Source organism: Gasterosteus aculeatus, chromosome 21 (genome assembly GCF_964276395.1).
Source record: "Gasterosteus aculeatus chromosome 21, fGasAcu3.hap1.1, whole genome shotgun sequence".
Lineage (NCBI taxonomy): Eukaryota > Metazoa > Chordata > Actinopteri > Perciformes > Gasterosteidae > Gasterosteus > Gasterosteus aculeatus.
In genome coordinates this window covers 18911610-18926149 of record NC_135708.1, presented here as the reverse complement: position 1 = coordinate 18926149, position 14540 = coordinate 18911610, and the positions used below count along the sequence as shown (strand labels likewise).

Here is a 14540-nt window from a genome sequence, read left to right as displayed (position 1 = left end):
ACGCTGTCTAGTGCTGCCATGCATTATGACTTAAAGCGACTAAAAGGAGCAAAACCTTGGAAAACTTTTCCACTTCTTTGCGGCCTGAAGAATTAAACCAGTTGGGTCGGTGACAACGAGAATGTTCTATGATGTCACCTAGTTGCTCAATGCCACAATCTGGGCTTTCCATTGCCCTCCACACCCGCTGGAGCACGAGGTTAGCGGGTGGAGCTCTTAATTGTCGGGATGGGAATAAATGGTTGTTTTGTTGGAACTTTATTCTACGCCTTGCTGTGCAACTCGGATGTGGCGACGGCTTCAATTACACTATGAGTTTCAATAAGGATTCAAATTACACGGGAACTCCAGACGTCCGTGGTCGAGCCTTTGAGGAGGCCAACAGGTTTGAGAATAACACATTGGTTCAGTCACGTACAAGAGGCAGGATGATTATCTGCCAAAGGTCAAAAGGATTGGCCTTTTAAAAAAAAAAAAGACAGAAAAGATGTAAAAGTATTTCTGATTCATCATTATCCAAATTTGTTTTTGGGGAAGATTGTATTCATATTCAACACTCTGAAGTTAATATATATACATATACAAAACATAATTGTGGCTTTGACCAAAAGGGTAATATTTGTTTATTTATTAATCGATATTTTAGGATATTTAGGTTTTAACTTTTTTCCAGTATAAAAGAAAATCAAGACTTATAGTGACGACTATATTTGAAGGAATAAAAAGTATGTGTACAGGGTAAAAATAAGAAGGAAAGGAGTCCTCCCGAGGGACCCATTGTGGAGTAATATCTGCAAATATCTGACAATCTACACATCAACACACGAGTGGGTGACGATTTTAATTATTTCCGGGTTTATTGAATCTTTAAAGCAATCGATGAAACTGACGAGCGTGTACGCACAACAGTTAAATAAAATGAAAAACATTTAAATACACAGAGAAAAGAGGGTGAAAAAAAGAATTATAACTTCATTAAGAATATCAAGGAAATATTAATAACATGCGTACAATTGTCAAGGCAATGACGTGGTGGCATTTGAAACATTTAGACTTAAAACTTCTTTCTTTAGTGCAGTAAAGAAACAAAACGGGCTTGGATTCGACATCATGGCGTTTTTACAGACACTTGTGAATCTTAATTGGTGCTTCTTCATAATGCATTTAGTCCTTGACTAGTTTCTTTATAGTTCTTGTACAAAAGGCAACAAAGTAGTTCATCAATATTAGACATGAGTTGACAGATAATTACAATCCCTTTCTCGTCATTGTGGAGGTTGGTTGATTGTTTTGTTTCAAGCCTGTGTCATTTCTGTAGATTTGTGTCGGGTCCGTTGCAGTGTCACTTCACACCGGTTCCATGTTTGCAGAGGACACGTTGTGGCATCTACCTGCGTGCAGAGAGCTTTGCTCTGCTGGCTGGAGATGCAGAGGGAGAGAGAGAGAGAGACAGAGAGAGAGAGAGGAGAGGATCCCCCGCGGGGGGGGGCCGGCAGTGTGCAGATGTGTGCAGATGTGTGCGTGTTTCCTGCAGAGCGGAGTCCCCCGGGGGGGGGGGGGGGGGGGGCGGTCCCCGTCACGCGTCGCCCCCCGAGCGCTCGTCGGGCCTCAGCCTCTCTCGCTCTCGGTGCCGCTGGATGGCCCGCCAGATGCGGCAGAGTACTCCGCCCCTGCGGGGGGGAGAGAGGGGGGAGAGAGGGGGGACAGATTGATGGGTGACTGCGTCTAACGTGAGAAACGTCTTTCTACCAACACACTGAAGACACCGTGGACTAAGCGAGTTGTTGTGTCTCCTCTGGACGCTCTGAATCCAGACAGTAACAAGAGTGCGGCCTGGTTTCGTGGCGACTAAGCGCGTTGTGCGGAGGAGATACCGTAGACGCAGGCGGTGGAGGTCGTCTTTGGTAACTTCGGCGAGGACGTCGATCAGCGTGTACTCCTCCAGCACGAACTGCAACACAACACATCAGACTGAGAGCCGTCTGAGCGCGCGACTTGCCGCAGCGGGACGGGGGGACGGGGGGGGGGGGTCCAAACCTTGTCTACGGTGTCTGCGTCCGCCCCCTGCTCCTTGAGCCAATCAGTGAGCGGCTTGTCCGGCTCGTGGTCCGCCGGGATTTTGAAGATGGAGGGAGGTAAAACATCTGTTGGCAGGTGAGAAGTACGGAGTTAGAGCCGAAGCGGCGCCACGGCGGCGGTTGGAGGCACCCGTCGGCGCGTTCACCTAGTGGCCTGTGTCGGACTCGGACCAGCTCCGTGTCATGTGACCTCTGCTGCAGGGTGGCCTTCAGGACCTGCTGGTACTCCTTCTCCTTCTGCAGCAGCTCCTCCAGCAGCCTGCAGCGACAGTCACATCTGTTACGACAGCCAATAAACCTCACAGGCGCACAGCATGGGGGGCCGGGGGGGGGGGGGGGGGGGGGGGCTGCCAAAACAGAAACGTACACTAGAGTGCATGTTGTGTATTGGGTTACTACAACTCAGTAAGAAGATACCGTCTATTCACAGAGAAAAGGAAAAGGCCAGAGACTCTCGGTACCTTACAGTGTGTATCAGAGTGCAGTCGGCAATGTGCAATTTATTTGTTTTTTGCAAAATACCACTTTAAATGAGATTATATTGGTCTTTACAAAAATGAACAGAGAAGAACACGTGAGCTTATTAGTGGCGTCGTGTTGCAACCAGCGATTCAAAATGAAGCGTTTCACACGTGCAAACTCAAAATAATAAGAAATGCACATTGGGAACGACACTTTAAAGGTTCTCTCTCTAGCTGACAGACGTCAGTGCTGCCGGTCCGCTGCGCGCCGTCCGCATAGTGATGCTCAGCCGTTTGGTTTCTGTCTGGCCGGCATAGACGTTTTAAAGACGGGTGTGTCGCTGATAGAAATTAAAATCACATATTTGTTGCTGGTTTCAGTGAAGACGTTAACATTCTTTCTGTGTTTCTAGGTTGGAGGAAGGAATCATCACAATGAAGGAAGTTCATATGCTCCTGATAGGATCTTCTTTAACAAAGCATTCTCCACACAAAAGAAACAAACTCATTTCAAATCTGAATTTGAATCTGAATCTTTGCACGAATGACAGTAATGAGTTATTTTTGTTAAGACATTTTGACTGTAATGTCTCTCGGTTAATAATAAATCCAGAAAGCCCTTCTCTTGCACGGGGCATTCACTTTTCTAATATTAAATAATCACTGCAACCTTTTTTAATAAAAATAAAATAAATATCTTTTAGTTTTTCATTATTTATTGTGATGTTTAAATATCACATCAGTGTTCAAATATGGACGTTTAGCTGAGCTATTGTGTCAGCATGTGTGTGTGTGTGTGCAATTATCTGCAGGTTATGGGTGTGTGCACGTTCTTTCCGGCCCTTTCACTTATAGTGACATGAGTGCTTTGTGTGTGTGTGTGTGTGTGTGTGTGTGTGTGTTTGGGAATCGTTTCGTCATCGTTTGTACCGACATCAGATGACAAATAATCGATTGCACAATTTATTGAGACATTGTGTGCGATTGTGTTTCGGACGTTTCGCTATTTGTGTATTTATTCTTCATCTCGATGCGCTACCTGTTGGTCTCTTGTTTGAGGCGCCCCAGCTGTACGCCCAGTTGATGATGCGAGCGCAGATGCTCCTGCGAGTTCTGCCTGCAGGCCACCGAGTGGGCGGGGTCAGCCACGGCGGCGTCATCAACGGGCAAAGCCAAGACGGGACTGAACTCCGCTTCCTCTTCGTCCACCTCGTCCTCCTTCTCCGCTCCCTCACACTCGGACGCCGGGCCGAAGTGGGTCTGCAGCTCTGTTGGAGGAACGCGATCGTGTTTCATGTTCAGTGAAGGACGAGCGTGCGTCCACCAGATGGCGGCGAAGGTCTCTGAAGGGCGTCTGACCTGGAATGAGGATGGTGATCGCGGCCTGCACGGCTCGGCGGATGATGTTATCCATCGCAAACATCCAGTGAGGTTTGATGTGATGGTTCCTCAGGACTTTGTTTACCTGAGAACAACAAGCAAACAAACCGCCGTGAGCGGATGTTCAGACAGAGAATCAATTTAAGTCCAATTAGCTCCGCTGTGAGTTACAATAAAGTTACAATTCAGTTTAATCTGCATCATTTTGGACGGAAGGTCCATGTGTGCTGACCGAGTCCTGGAAGCCGAAGAGCACCAGCTGGATCTGGTTGATGGAGGTGGAGTCGAAGTCCAGGTCCAGCTTGAGCTTGGAGATGGTGGCCGCCATGACGCGCCTCTCCGGGGAATGGATGAAGTCTCGGAGGATGCAGATGATCTGCTTGATGTGATCGACAGAGAGCTGGAGCTCTTCAATGCCCTGCAGACGCACACACACACGCACACACAGACACACACGCAGACCTAGTAGACATCCTTTCTACAGTACATTGGTTCATTGTATTTTAAATCAGAAAACTTGCCACAAAGAGGCAGAATATAAACACAATGAATGAATACAAACCACAGATAATAATACAAATTTGAAGCATATCCGATTTTAGTGCTTTTGTTGTGTGATGTTAAAAAATGTGCGCCACCCAGTGGTAGCATCACGTAATACAAACCATTTCTCTTAAATACTTGAACTTTGTGAAAACTAATATAATTGGATAATTGGATGATGAATACAAATAAAGTATTACTTTTCATTAAAAACGAGGTAGGAACATCTTGTTGGTTCATTTGTTTCTTCATAAGAGCCGCAGCTCTCAGCGTAACACACCTGGATGTGGTTCTCCTTCAGGTTGGAGATGACCTTCGCCTGGTCGTCGTTGAGCACCCTGAACAGAATGGCCCGCCTCTCGCTGTCCTTCTTCAGCAGGAACAGACCGCCGTCCCTGTCCTCGGGGGACGGGGGCGCGCTGCGGTCGTACGACGCCGAACCCTCGTCCGGAACACTGCGACACACACACACACACACACACAGTGATCTCACCGCCATATAAAACGAAACATGAAGCGCCTGATGGATTTACAGCGGCGTGACGCGCCGTCCGCCTTGTTTACAGATGCAAGCTTCTCCTGGCGACTGTGTGTGCCCAGGAGAGTGCGCCGGCCGCGGGAGTCAGCCGGGCGCCGGGGTCGCGCACCTACGCACGCGCACACACACGTGTGTGTGTGTGTGTGTGCTCAGTCTGCCAGCTGAAGCTCGTAAAGTTACCAGACCTCAGTGCACCTGATGAGTCGTAAAAGGCAGCGGAGCATGCGGCCACCTGCCAACAAAACACACACACACACACACACACACTCATTCACATTCATTCACATCTTCTCATATGACGCGTATCGTCCCGGCAAAAGAAGGCTATTCAGAGGACCAACAATACATTTGACATTGGTGTTAACTTGCAAAAGAGAAATCTGAGCTCCTGAATTATGAATCGATGACGCACCTCAGGTAGCTGGAGTTGGGCGGCTTGAGCGGGTTCTCGGAGTCGGGGCTCTTCTTCTTCAGGAAGAACACGTCGTGTTTGGAGTCGCAGTCCGGGCTCATGGAACCCGGCTCGCTGCTGCTGCTGCCGATGGCCTCGCACTGCAGCTGCACCGGCAGCGACACGCTGTGGATGTAGTCTGCACGGGCACCGGGCGAGAGGAGGTCAGCGGGACGTTGGCGCGGAACCGGTGATCACCTGCAGCTACTCTTCATCTCTCTTTCTACTAAATTTCATTGACAATGAACCTTTCTACAACTTGTGTGTCTGTTTTCTCTGCAAAAAGAGACTGTTTGCTGACCTAACGTGACCTCCAGTGTTGGTGTAGATGTTTGAGTGACCCGACCTGATGGCTTGAAGGCGATCTTGCTCTTCTTGCCTTTGCTGTTCTGTCTGACAAACGTGTCTCTGAGGAGGTCCGAGGTGATGGCTCTCTTGTTGGGGTCCGGCTCGAAGCAGCGCAAGATGAACGACTTGGCCTCCAGGGACAGCGACTCGGGGATCTCCGGGTGGATCTTGAACATTCCCACCTAACGCCGCGGTTTCCCCCGAAAGAATCAACACCATGAAAACGTCTCTCTCGCTCGTCTTCGTCCGCGTGGAGTGAGACGCACTCTTACCTTGAACATGGCCGCCTGTGGTTCTCCCAACTCGTGGAAGGGCGGTTTCCCAGTGGCCATTTCTATGATGGTGCACCCCAGGGACCAGATGTCGGCCGGGGCCCCGTAGCCTCGAGGGCCCTTGTCGATGATTTCCGGAGCCATGTACTGCAGAGTGCCTGCGTGAAATGAACATTTATGAACAAGGAAGCTGGATCCCACCTAAAGGATGTGTTACAAACCCCGCAGAGCGCCGCCGCTAAAGACCTTTGAAGGATTAAAGTTATTTCCTGATGTCATTCTGAGCATATTTGGAATTTGTGGTCCGCTCTAAATACGGATGTCAACAGTGAGAGACAGACAGAGCTAAACAAAGATGGAGACGGATGAGAGACAGATCAGGACACACACACACACACACACCACTGCTAATGAAAGGTAAACACCATTCTGCCTCTGCTTGATTAGCTAATCTAATCACACACCTCGCTGGCAGCTGGAGGAGGCCAGATGGCCGATGAATGTGCAAGTCGGTTGGAGTGTTTCCATAGAGGCTGATAGTGGCTCTCGTCATGTTGAGGGCCATTTGATATTTATACTTCGACATTTCTATGACTCCGCTTAGGCCGCCGGGACTGAATTACCGACTTGTGACGTCTGCAGTTTCTTGCTTTCTCAGCAATCACTTCTTTTGTGTCACGTCTTTTGTTGTTTTGTGCACAATTGCATTGATAGCAGACCATTTAAATGCCGAACGGGTGGAAGTCATCTCTTACTAAACCCTTATCGAAGTCTCATCACGTCATTGGATGAGACCGGCTGGCGCTTTGTGCGCAAGACGCAAGTTACCGGTGAACGTCTCCGTGCACGGGTTCACTCCCGCCAACCGCTTGGAGGTTCCAAAGTCGGAGATCTTCAGGACGCCGCTGTAGGTGTTCACCAACACGTTATCCCCCTGATGGAGACACAGCAGCCGTCAACCGCCGAATTTAATGCAAAACTTGTGTGTTTATTGCATAATTGATCAAGCAGCGTCATTACTTCCCTTTCCTGCCCTGCGTGGACGTGACTCGTACACATTTTATATTTATTTAATCTATTATCTATCTACTGTCCCCTCGAGTAGATTTCTGACTTCATGTCGGGAACCTGTCTCGCGTCTCGGACGGCGCCCCGGACGCCCCTCCAACCGCAAACCTTGATGTCCCGGTGGACGATCTGGTTCTCGTGCAGGTACCGGAGCCCCTCCAGGATCTGTCGGGTGTAGAAGATGATGGTGGCCTCCTTCAGGGGGCCCCATTTGGAGCGCAGCAACGCGGACAGGCTTCCTGGAGAAAGGAAGAGAAGGAGTGTCCAAAACCTATCATGAAACGGGAAGATGACCAAGCAGTTAGAGAGACCGCCCAGTAACCCGGAGGCCACAAGCATCGATCTCTGGAATACATCTTTGTGAATCCAGATGAAAATAGCAGAAAGCAGCAAAGTATTCTTAAGGATCTACTCGGAGTTCAAACTGTTCTCAAATCTTTTTCCTCTCGTACGCAAACGCACCTCCGGGCACTTGCTCCATGAAGATCTTGATGTATCCGTTCTCCGAAACGGAGCCCAGATACTGAACAATGTTCCTGTGCTTCAGGTACTTGTGGAGGGCGATCTCCTCGTGGAGGGGCTGCGAGTATCTGATGTACACGCAGAGAGAGTGAGAAAAAGAGCAAAAAAAAAACCACACACAATGCACGGATCCGGTTTCTTGTGCGACCCCGGCGACAGTGACTAAGGCCACGGCGGGAATTTAGAGAAGGTCTAATTAGTGACGACAAAAGATGTATTTTCCAGCAACACACCTACCTGCTGTCCCTCTCGGGGATCTCTTTGATGGCGATTCGGACCTGGTTGCTGACGTCCCTGCCGGCGTACACCACTCCGTAGGTGCCCCGGCCCAACACCACCCTGTCCCCTGTCTCGTCCGTGTCATACTCGTACTGGAACGACACACATGTGGCCGTTCAGCGATCGCCGAATTGAGGGCCGCGGCGAATGTTTGCTGTCCGTTCTTCGCAACCTCCAGCGTGTCTCCGTCTCCTTCCCCCTCCAGTTCCACGGCGTTGCCCGTACCGTCGGAAATCATCTCCTTCACCATCGAGCAGAACCTGTCAACACGACATCACAGCGTTGTGCTTTTTCTCTCCCCCCCACCCCCCCGGTGGCACATCTACGTACTGTACGGGGCACAAACGCTGACAAACACACACACACACACACACCTACACAGACACATCTAGAGGTGTGTGTCCTCACCGACCGCACTGCTCCTCGGTGGAGAAGTAGATCTGGAAATCATCCGAGTTGTCGTGGACGTAGAGGAAGCAGCACCGCTCATCGAACTTACTTATGCTGCGGACGGGAGAGGTGGAGCGCAGGGAAGGTCAGCTTCATATTTCACAGGTTAGTTTCTACTACATCTTTTATCACGTGAGCAGTGACAGCTGCATTGACCCCAACATGCCGAATGGAGACTGGTACCTGATGCCTTTGATGGACATAGCGGTGAAGTTCCACTCGTGGATCCCTTTCTGTAATGAAGGTGACGTAAGTGTTAAACTTTCAACCAGTAGGTAGAAAGGTAGTTTGAAGGTAACTTCATGAAAGGAACTAAATCAAATGTTAATCAATGCAACAGCGATGATGGAATGAAGCAGTAACGAGGCGACGAAGGACGTCCTCTTACCGTTTCAGTGGGAGAAACGTGCCAGATGGAGACGTTCTTCTCCTCCGCCTCGTTGTTGATGGACACATACGAGGGCTGGTAAACCTTAGTGGGCTCCAGAATCAACACCTGGGACACACAAAGACCAAAGAACCAAAGATTCAACAGGCGCGTCGGCTCGAGTCCCGGCAGAACCCGACGGAGCGCCGCGCCGCGTTTGTTTACCGGAAAGCGCAGCCGCTTGGTGGTTCCCTGCGTGGCTTCCACGATGATGTCCATCCAGAAGTTGAGTCTCTCCCGCTGTGGAGAATGTTCCACCGACTGCTTCTTGAACCTCAGGATCAGCTGCAGGTTCTGCACCACCGACCGCAAATACCTGGAGGAAAAATACGCAAATGACGGTGATGATGAAGGTTTCTATGGAACAAAGAGTAATGAACATTGCTGCTTCATAGTATCATGCTTTTATCATCACAAGTGTCAAAAGATGCATCGGTAAGAGGAGGTTTAAACACAAACGCTTGTTTTCACACAGAGATCTCTACTGTCCCGTAAAAGCACCGAGCACAGAGTCTACTATTAGTATTTCGGGGGTAAATATCGGAGAATTCCTACCAGAGAGGCGGCTTGAGTTTGAAGAGCTTCTCTGCAGCCTGAGTGGCTTTGGGGATGTCGCTGGCGAGCATGCCGACAGTGAAGAACTGGCCCACGTCCCAGTAGTTGTTCATCTTCTCCAGGGAACCTTTGCGGCCGAGCAGGCTGTTCAGCCTCACGCCTGAAGACACCGGATTCAAAGTGTGAAAACATTGTAAAATATTTATTTAATACCTTTGAGCTCCATTTAGACACCAACGGCTGCTGTTAATATAGTTATAATATTTGTATTCCATCGTGTTCCAGCACACTTTAAGCATTGTGTGCTGTTTGATAAATCAATTAAAGGGGATGTGAGGTCCTCCTCTTACCTATTTTCCTCAGTTCCATGGAGCTCTCAAACTGTTGCCCCGCAACTATGAGGAGGACGGCCAGGTTGATGCCAGAGTAGAGCGTTGGCTGCAGCTCAAACCCCTTTCTGTACCTGCGCAAATGTAACCGTCACGAATCACCTGGAAGGTGCCACGCGTGAGAGTGCCGCGAAAGGGCCTGCGTGTCCTCACCACTGTATGGCGTTGTCCCTGTTCTTCATGTCCTTGCAGTCCGAGTCCAGGAAGATGTCCTTGTATATCCGTCCGCACAGGCAGAACATGTCCGGCGCCGGGTGTTCGCACGACTGCAGCACCTGCAGCATCACTCCGAGAGCCTGCTCCCGGTCCCCGGGACTGTTCCTCCTGCACGCAGACAAAGTCCAATTGCAACAACTCAGTTATCAGAAGCCGACATGGCAGTTGGAGTAAAAGCTTCTTTTCTCCTCCAGGCCTCAGTGTGAACCCACCTGTTGAGGGCGAACGCGTAGTGGAACTGGATCATGGGCTGCGTCGCCAGATCACAAGTCGGCAGCATCTCCAAAGTCTGCACCAGCTTCACCATGGCGTCGTAGTCCTGTCGGCGGCGCACGGCGGACGCATTTCTTATTTCACCTTTCACATTATTGGACGTGCTTGTTTCCAATGGCGTGGCATGTATGTACCTGTATGTCCCGGTAAGAAAACAGCAGGTTCATCACGATGTCCTGGGTGAGAACCTCCGTGTTGTCGATCCTGAGTTTAATGCGGGAGAGCTCCTTGGCCAGCTCCTCTCCCTGGTACTTCTCTCTGGCCTTCCTGATGTCGTTCAGCAGGGTGTCCTTAAAAGAGGCACTGAGGAGAGACCACCTTTCGTTATAGAGGACACGCCCGTGAGACCAGGTCCGCGCTTTGAGCGCGTCTCACCAGGACGTGACGTGGATGTCCTTCAGCAGGCCAGTGAAGCGGTCCGTGAGGGGCACGCACAGCGGCCCCAGCAGGTTGTCCCAACTGGGCTGCATGTACTCGCTGGCCCTGCGCTGGGCGTCGCTCTCGCAGCACATGTACTCGTGGTTGGGCGTCACGATGTAGGGGATGAAGTAGTAGTTACCGCTGGACGCCTGCAAAAGGGGGGCGAATGTAACTATTCAGATTTGGGGCCTCGTGTCAGATCGAAAGACATGCAGAACGCGTGCGAGTCCAAGAAGAGGGCGGGATGGACAGAATGGAGATTACAGAGGGTTTAATGAGATTGATCAGCAGAAGTAGAGGATCAGTGCTCCGCTGGGTGGGATCATGGAGGTAAGCTCTAGTAATGAGGCTCCTGTGGGTGTTAAAATGCCAAGAACAGCAGGAACTGCACACCAACACACACACACTGGCTTTGTTTTAGTTGTTTTCATGGATTTAACTGGTCTATAATATGATCCTTTGGTTGCTTTTTTTCCGTCATGTGCAACGGTCGCGCGAGCTGTTGTTAAGGCGTTTCATTTCCTAATCACACAACACCACGTGCCGAGGTCGGCGCTCGCCCCTCCTCCATGTTCATTATCGTTATTATTATTAGACTGTGAAAGAATCTCCCAGCATGCCCTAGTGCAGCATGGTACCTACTTTATTACGCAATCCAGAGCCTCTGTATTCTGGAGGCAACTGAACCCACGGAAAACCTACTGCAGGAGAGCGAGTGGCCTTCTCCACACACGCGGGAGGAAGCACACAATGCATACGTGAATAAATCAGCTGCTTGCATTCATGTGCGCGCGCGCGTGTGTGTGTCAAGAATATCATTCCACAAATAGCCTGAGACGGTGTGTGGTCATAAATCACTCCGTGACACACTAACACACACACACACACACACACATAGACTTACTGTGTTTTTCTGCGCCACCATATCCTGTAAAAAAAAAAAGAATGCATGTGAGAATGGATTTTTAAGAGTGGACAGCAACAGTGTGTGTACTTTGTGTACTCGTGTTGTACTACTTCAAACGTTTGTGTGAAGTAACAATGAGGCCTCCGCGAGCCGCGGACACGCCTGCAGGAGGCCCGGAGAGGGGCATTGTGGGAGTACCTTCAGCGACTGCGCGGTGTCGGGGTCGGTGTCGTGGTACAGGATGACGTTGTTGGCCATGTCGAAGCTCTCCCTCACGCCCAGGTGGTAGAACAAGGAGGGCTGCCGAAACACGTCGCTCATGTCCACAACCGCGATGTCTGCGGGGCGAAGAGGGAATTGCGGCGGCCGCGTCATCGGACGCGAATGATGGAAAGGAACGCGTTTTGGAAGCTTTATTCGTCGGGTCTTGCTTCTCAGAGGTGCACGCACATACACGTCCGAAGCCATTTAATTGTCAGGCGTCAGAGGCCCTTTGGCGTGCTCCTTGTACTGTACTGTGTGCGGCGGCATCTTGCGCAACAGATTCTAGGACATGTCGCCACAGGAAAACCGCAGGAGTACTATTGCCGCAGCTGTGAAACGTTAAATCTTTGTCATAAACAGTGTTCAGAATTAACGATAATGAAGCGTTTGAACTCCTCCTCGACTTACTGTACAAAAGGCAACCGATCCCATCCAAAAGAAAAAAGTGAAAGGGATTCTGTGGCTCTTTGTCTCTATCAGCCGTTGAGATTTCATCCAAAGACACCCTTTGGCATGTTGTGTTCATCACAATAATAAACCACACAAAGAGCCAGTCATCAATGTCTCATTGAGGTATTAACAGGCACCAGAGGTCATTTAATGTTGTACCAGGTTGCCAGGCTTCTGTTTACGTTTATATTTGACATACTAACAGATGTAAATTGTCCATAAACACGTCTTGGCTTGAATTGAATGCGAACATGCATTAAGCATTGATAGCAGATTCAGGCTGGGAGAAATGAATCAAACATACCATCATAAGCACAGCTGTCTGTGAGATGAGTGAGTTAGAATCACAAACCCAAATAGGAAATGGACTTGATGCACTTGTAATATTAGTAGTTTCACAAAGTATGACGACACCACGCGGTAACAACAACAACTTCATCCTCAACTCATAAAGCGCATAAAACTTTCTTTAAAAAACAATCATACACAAAACACGTACTTCCACTGACACACGCGTGCACGCACACAAACACACACACACACACCTGCGTCGTAGAAGCTGTCCAGCACGGACGTTTCTCCGAAGTCCAGCCGTCCGAAGGTGACGGTGGTGAGCAGCGCGCTCTCCGCGTCGCACGCTCTCTGCAGACACTGGAGCGCACCGGATTCGGGGCTGCTGGCCATCACCGACTTCAGCCCGTCGTTCAGGACGTACACCACCCGCAGGGAACGCTGCTTGGCCGGCGGGCAGGGGCTGGTCACCTCGCCCCGCTCCCGGTCCCGGTCCGCCGCGCACGGCCCGGCGGAGTGCTCTCCTCCCATGTCGGCTGCCTGCGCGCTCTGGCTCGTATCCATTGCTGGAAACCCGGGAGGTGTTTCTGCTTTATCTCCTTCCTTCTGCGTTCACTTGCCGCCTCTCCCCCCCGCTGCTTCTTCGAGTCCGTCACTCGCGTCCTCCTCTCGCTCACTTGTTGCGCAACTGTCGTCGGCGGAGAGGAGCGCGTCTGGGTTTGTCCCCCAACATCTGCGCCTCATTAACTCACATCATCCGCCGATTATCACGCTTCACGCAGACTGGATCCGACCAGGTCCGAGAGAAGGGAGGGTGAAGGTGAGGGTGGGGGGTGGGGGGGGGGTGGAGGCATCCAGATGTTAGCTTTCAGTAGAACCCGGTTTGGTGGATCAGGTCCGCGCTGGATCACGAACGTCACTGCGTCTCTCCGGTTGTCTAAATATAAAAGCGCGTGTCCTTCAGGTCGCCTCGCTGCAGAGTTCTCATGTTTCCCCCCAATGAGTTCAATCAGTTCTTCATTGAGGTCGATCAAGTGTAACACTGTTTTTTCCCCAAGTCGTCAAAGTCAAAGCAGCCAAAACTCTTAAACGGTTACGCACTTGGCGGGGGTCGGGGGGGGTCGGGGGGGGGGGGGGGGGGGCCTTAAGACCGACCGAGCTGACAGCCAAAGGTCAATAAGTCACACACTGACGGGGGGGGGGGGGGGGGCACGGAATGGGGTCAGTGGCATTTGTCCTTTACTGTAAAGGGTCTAATGCCTCCTAGAGGAACCACAACTCTATTATAATTTATATCCAATATCTATTTTATTTTGTCTGTCTTGTATGTTGTAGTAGAATATGTGCAGTAATTATCGTGTTTAAATAATACTACGATATTAAATAAAAGCAAATAAATTGACCAACATCAGCAGCTCTTGTAATTCAAATAGCTCAAACCTATTAGATGGGGAGAAGTGCTGCCATGGCAACAGTGAATGTGAAACCCAACTCTGTGTCTCCTCTGGGAGGACGTCGGTCTCTTTGGAGGCTCAGGTGACTCTTCAATTATCCCTTCTCATATTAAAACATGCTTCTAGAAACCAAAAATAAATATATTTATATATATATATTCAAAAGTCAAATGCGCAAATGTTTTCCTTAATTCTCGTGGAGAACAAATAAGAAATGTCAACATGAATTAGGAGTCAGTATGTTGTTGTTGTGTTCTTTGGGTTGCATTTAACCTTTCTAGTTCTAGTTCTAATAAACTGCATTTTGCAGTGGTTTCAGTGCCTGTTAATGCTGAACCGGGACTTTTAATTCTCCTTTTGTTCTCTCAGACATCATGTGCACGCATGCACTGCCCTATAACTAACATACGAGCAGCAATTGCATGAATGTAACAACATGCGTCCTCTTAATACTGCATGTTACAAATAGACAATTTAAACATTTTTTTTAAACAAACAAATACA

At 49.7% G+C, this 14540-nt stretch overlaps 1 protein-coding gene across 2 annotated transcripts; it reads right to left on the bottom strand.

The window, feature by feature from the left end:
• Positions 1-838: 838 nt before the first annotated feature.
• On the bottom strand, positions 839-13626 carry map3k15 (mitogen-activated protein kinase kinase kinase 15). 2 transcript variants are annotated; one of them, XM_078096186.1, is made up of 30 exons: positions 12837-13626; positions 11776-11915; positions 11575-11598; positions 11313-11393; positions 10626-10819; positions 10385-10553; positions 10190-10296; positions 9915-10085; positions 9723-9835; positions 9373-9532; positions 8983-9133; positions 8779-8886; positions 8574-8623; positions 8349-8444; positions 8113-8200; positions 7899-8032; positions 7602-7729; positions 7248-7378; positions 6900-7005; positions 6072-6229; positions 5798-5981; positions 5413-5590; positions 4743-4917; positions 4152-4337; positions 3899-4004; positions 3579-3807; positions 2225-2337; positions 2038-2144; positions 1875-1951; positions 839-1670 (listed from the first exon to the last, which is right to left on the bottom strand). In XM_078096186.1, exons 1-30 carry the CDS (start codon positions 13144-13146, stop codon positions 1577-1579), a joined length of 4068 nt encoding a protein of 1355 aa, XP_077952312.1. In that variant the 5' UTR covers positions 13147-13626; the 3' UTR covers positions 839-1576. The 2 variants fall into 2 exon arrangements, with proteins under 2 accessions (XP_077952312.1, XP_040023435.2); XM_040167501.2 differs by lacking the exon at positions 11313-11393.
• Between the last annotated feature and the right edge of the window lie 914 nt (positions 13627-14540).

Excerpts from the sequence above, each read along its gene's own strand:
- map3k15 (XM_078096186.1), bottom strand. The coding sequence starts at position 13,146 with ATGGATACGAGCCAGAGCGCGCAGGCAGCCGACATGGGAGGAGAGCAC. Across the intron at positions 10,297-10,384 it reads TTTCTTACCGGGACATACAG|GACTACGACGCCATGGTGAA; the intron begins GTACATACATGC and ends CGCCGCCGACAG. Across the intron at positions 8,887-8,982 it reads CCAAGCGGCTGCGCTTTCCG|GTGTTGATTCTGGAGCCCAC; the intron begins GTAAACAAACGC and ends TGTGTGTCCCAG.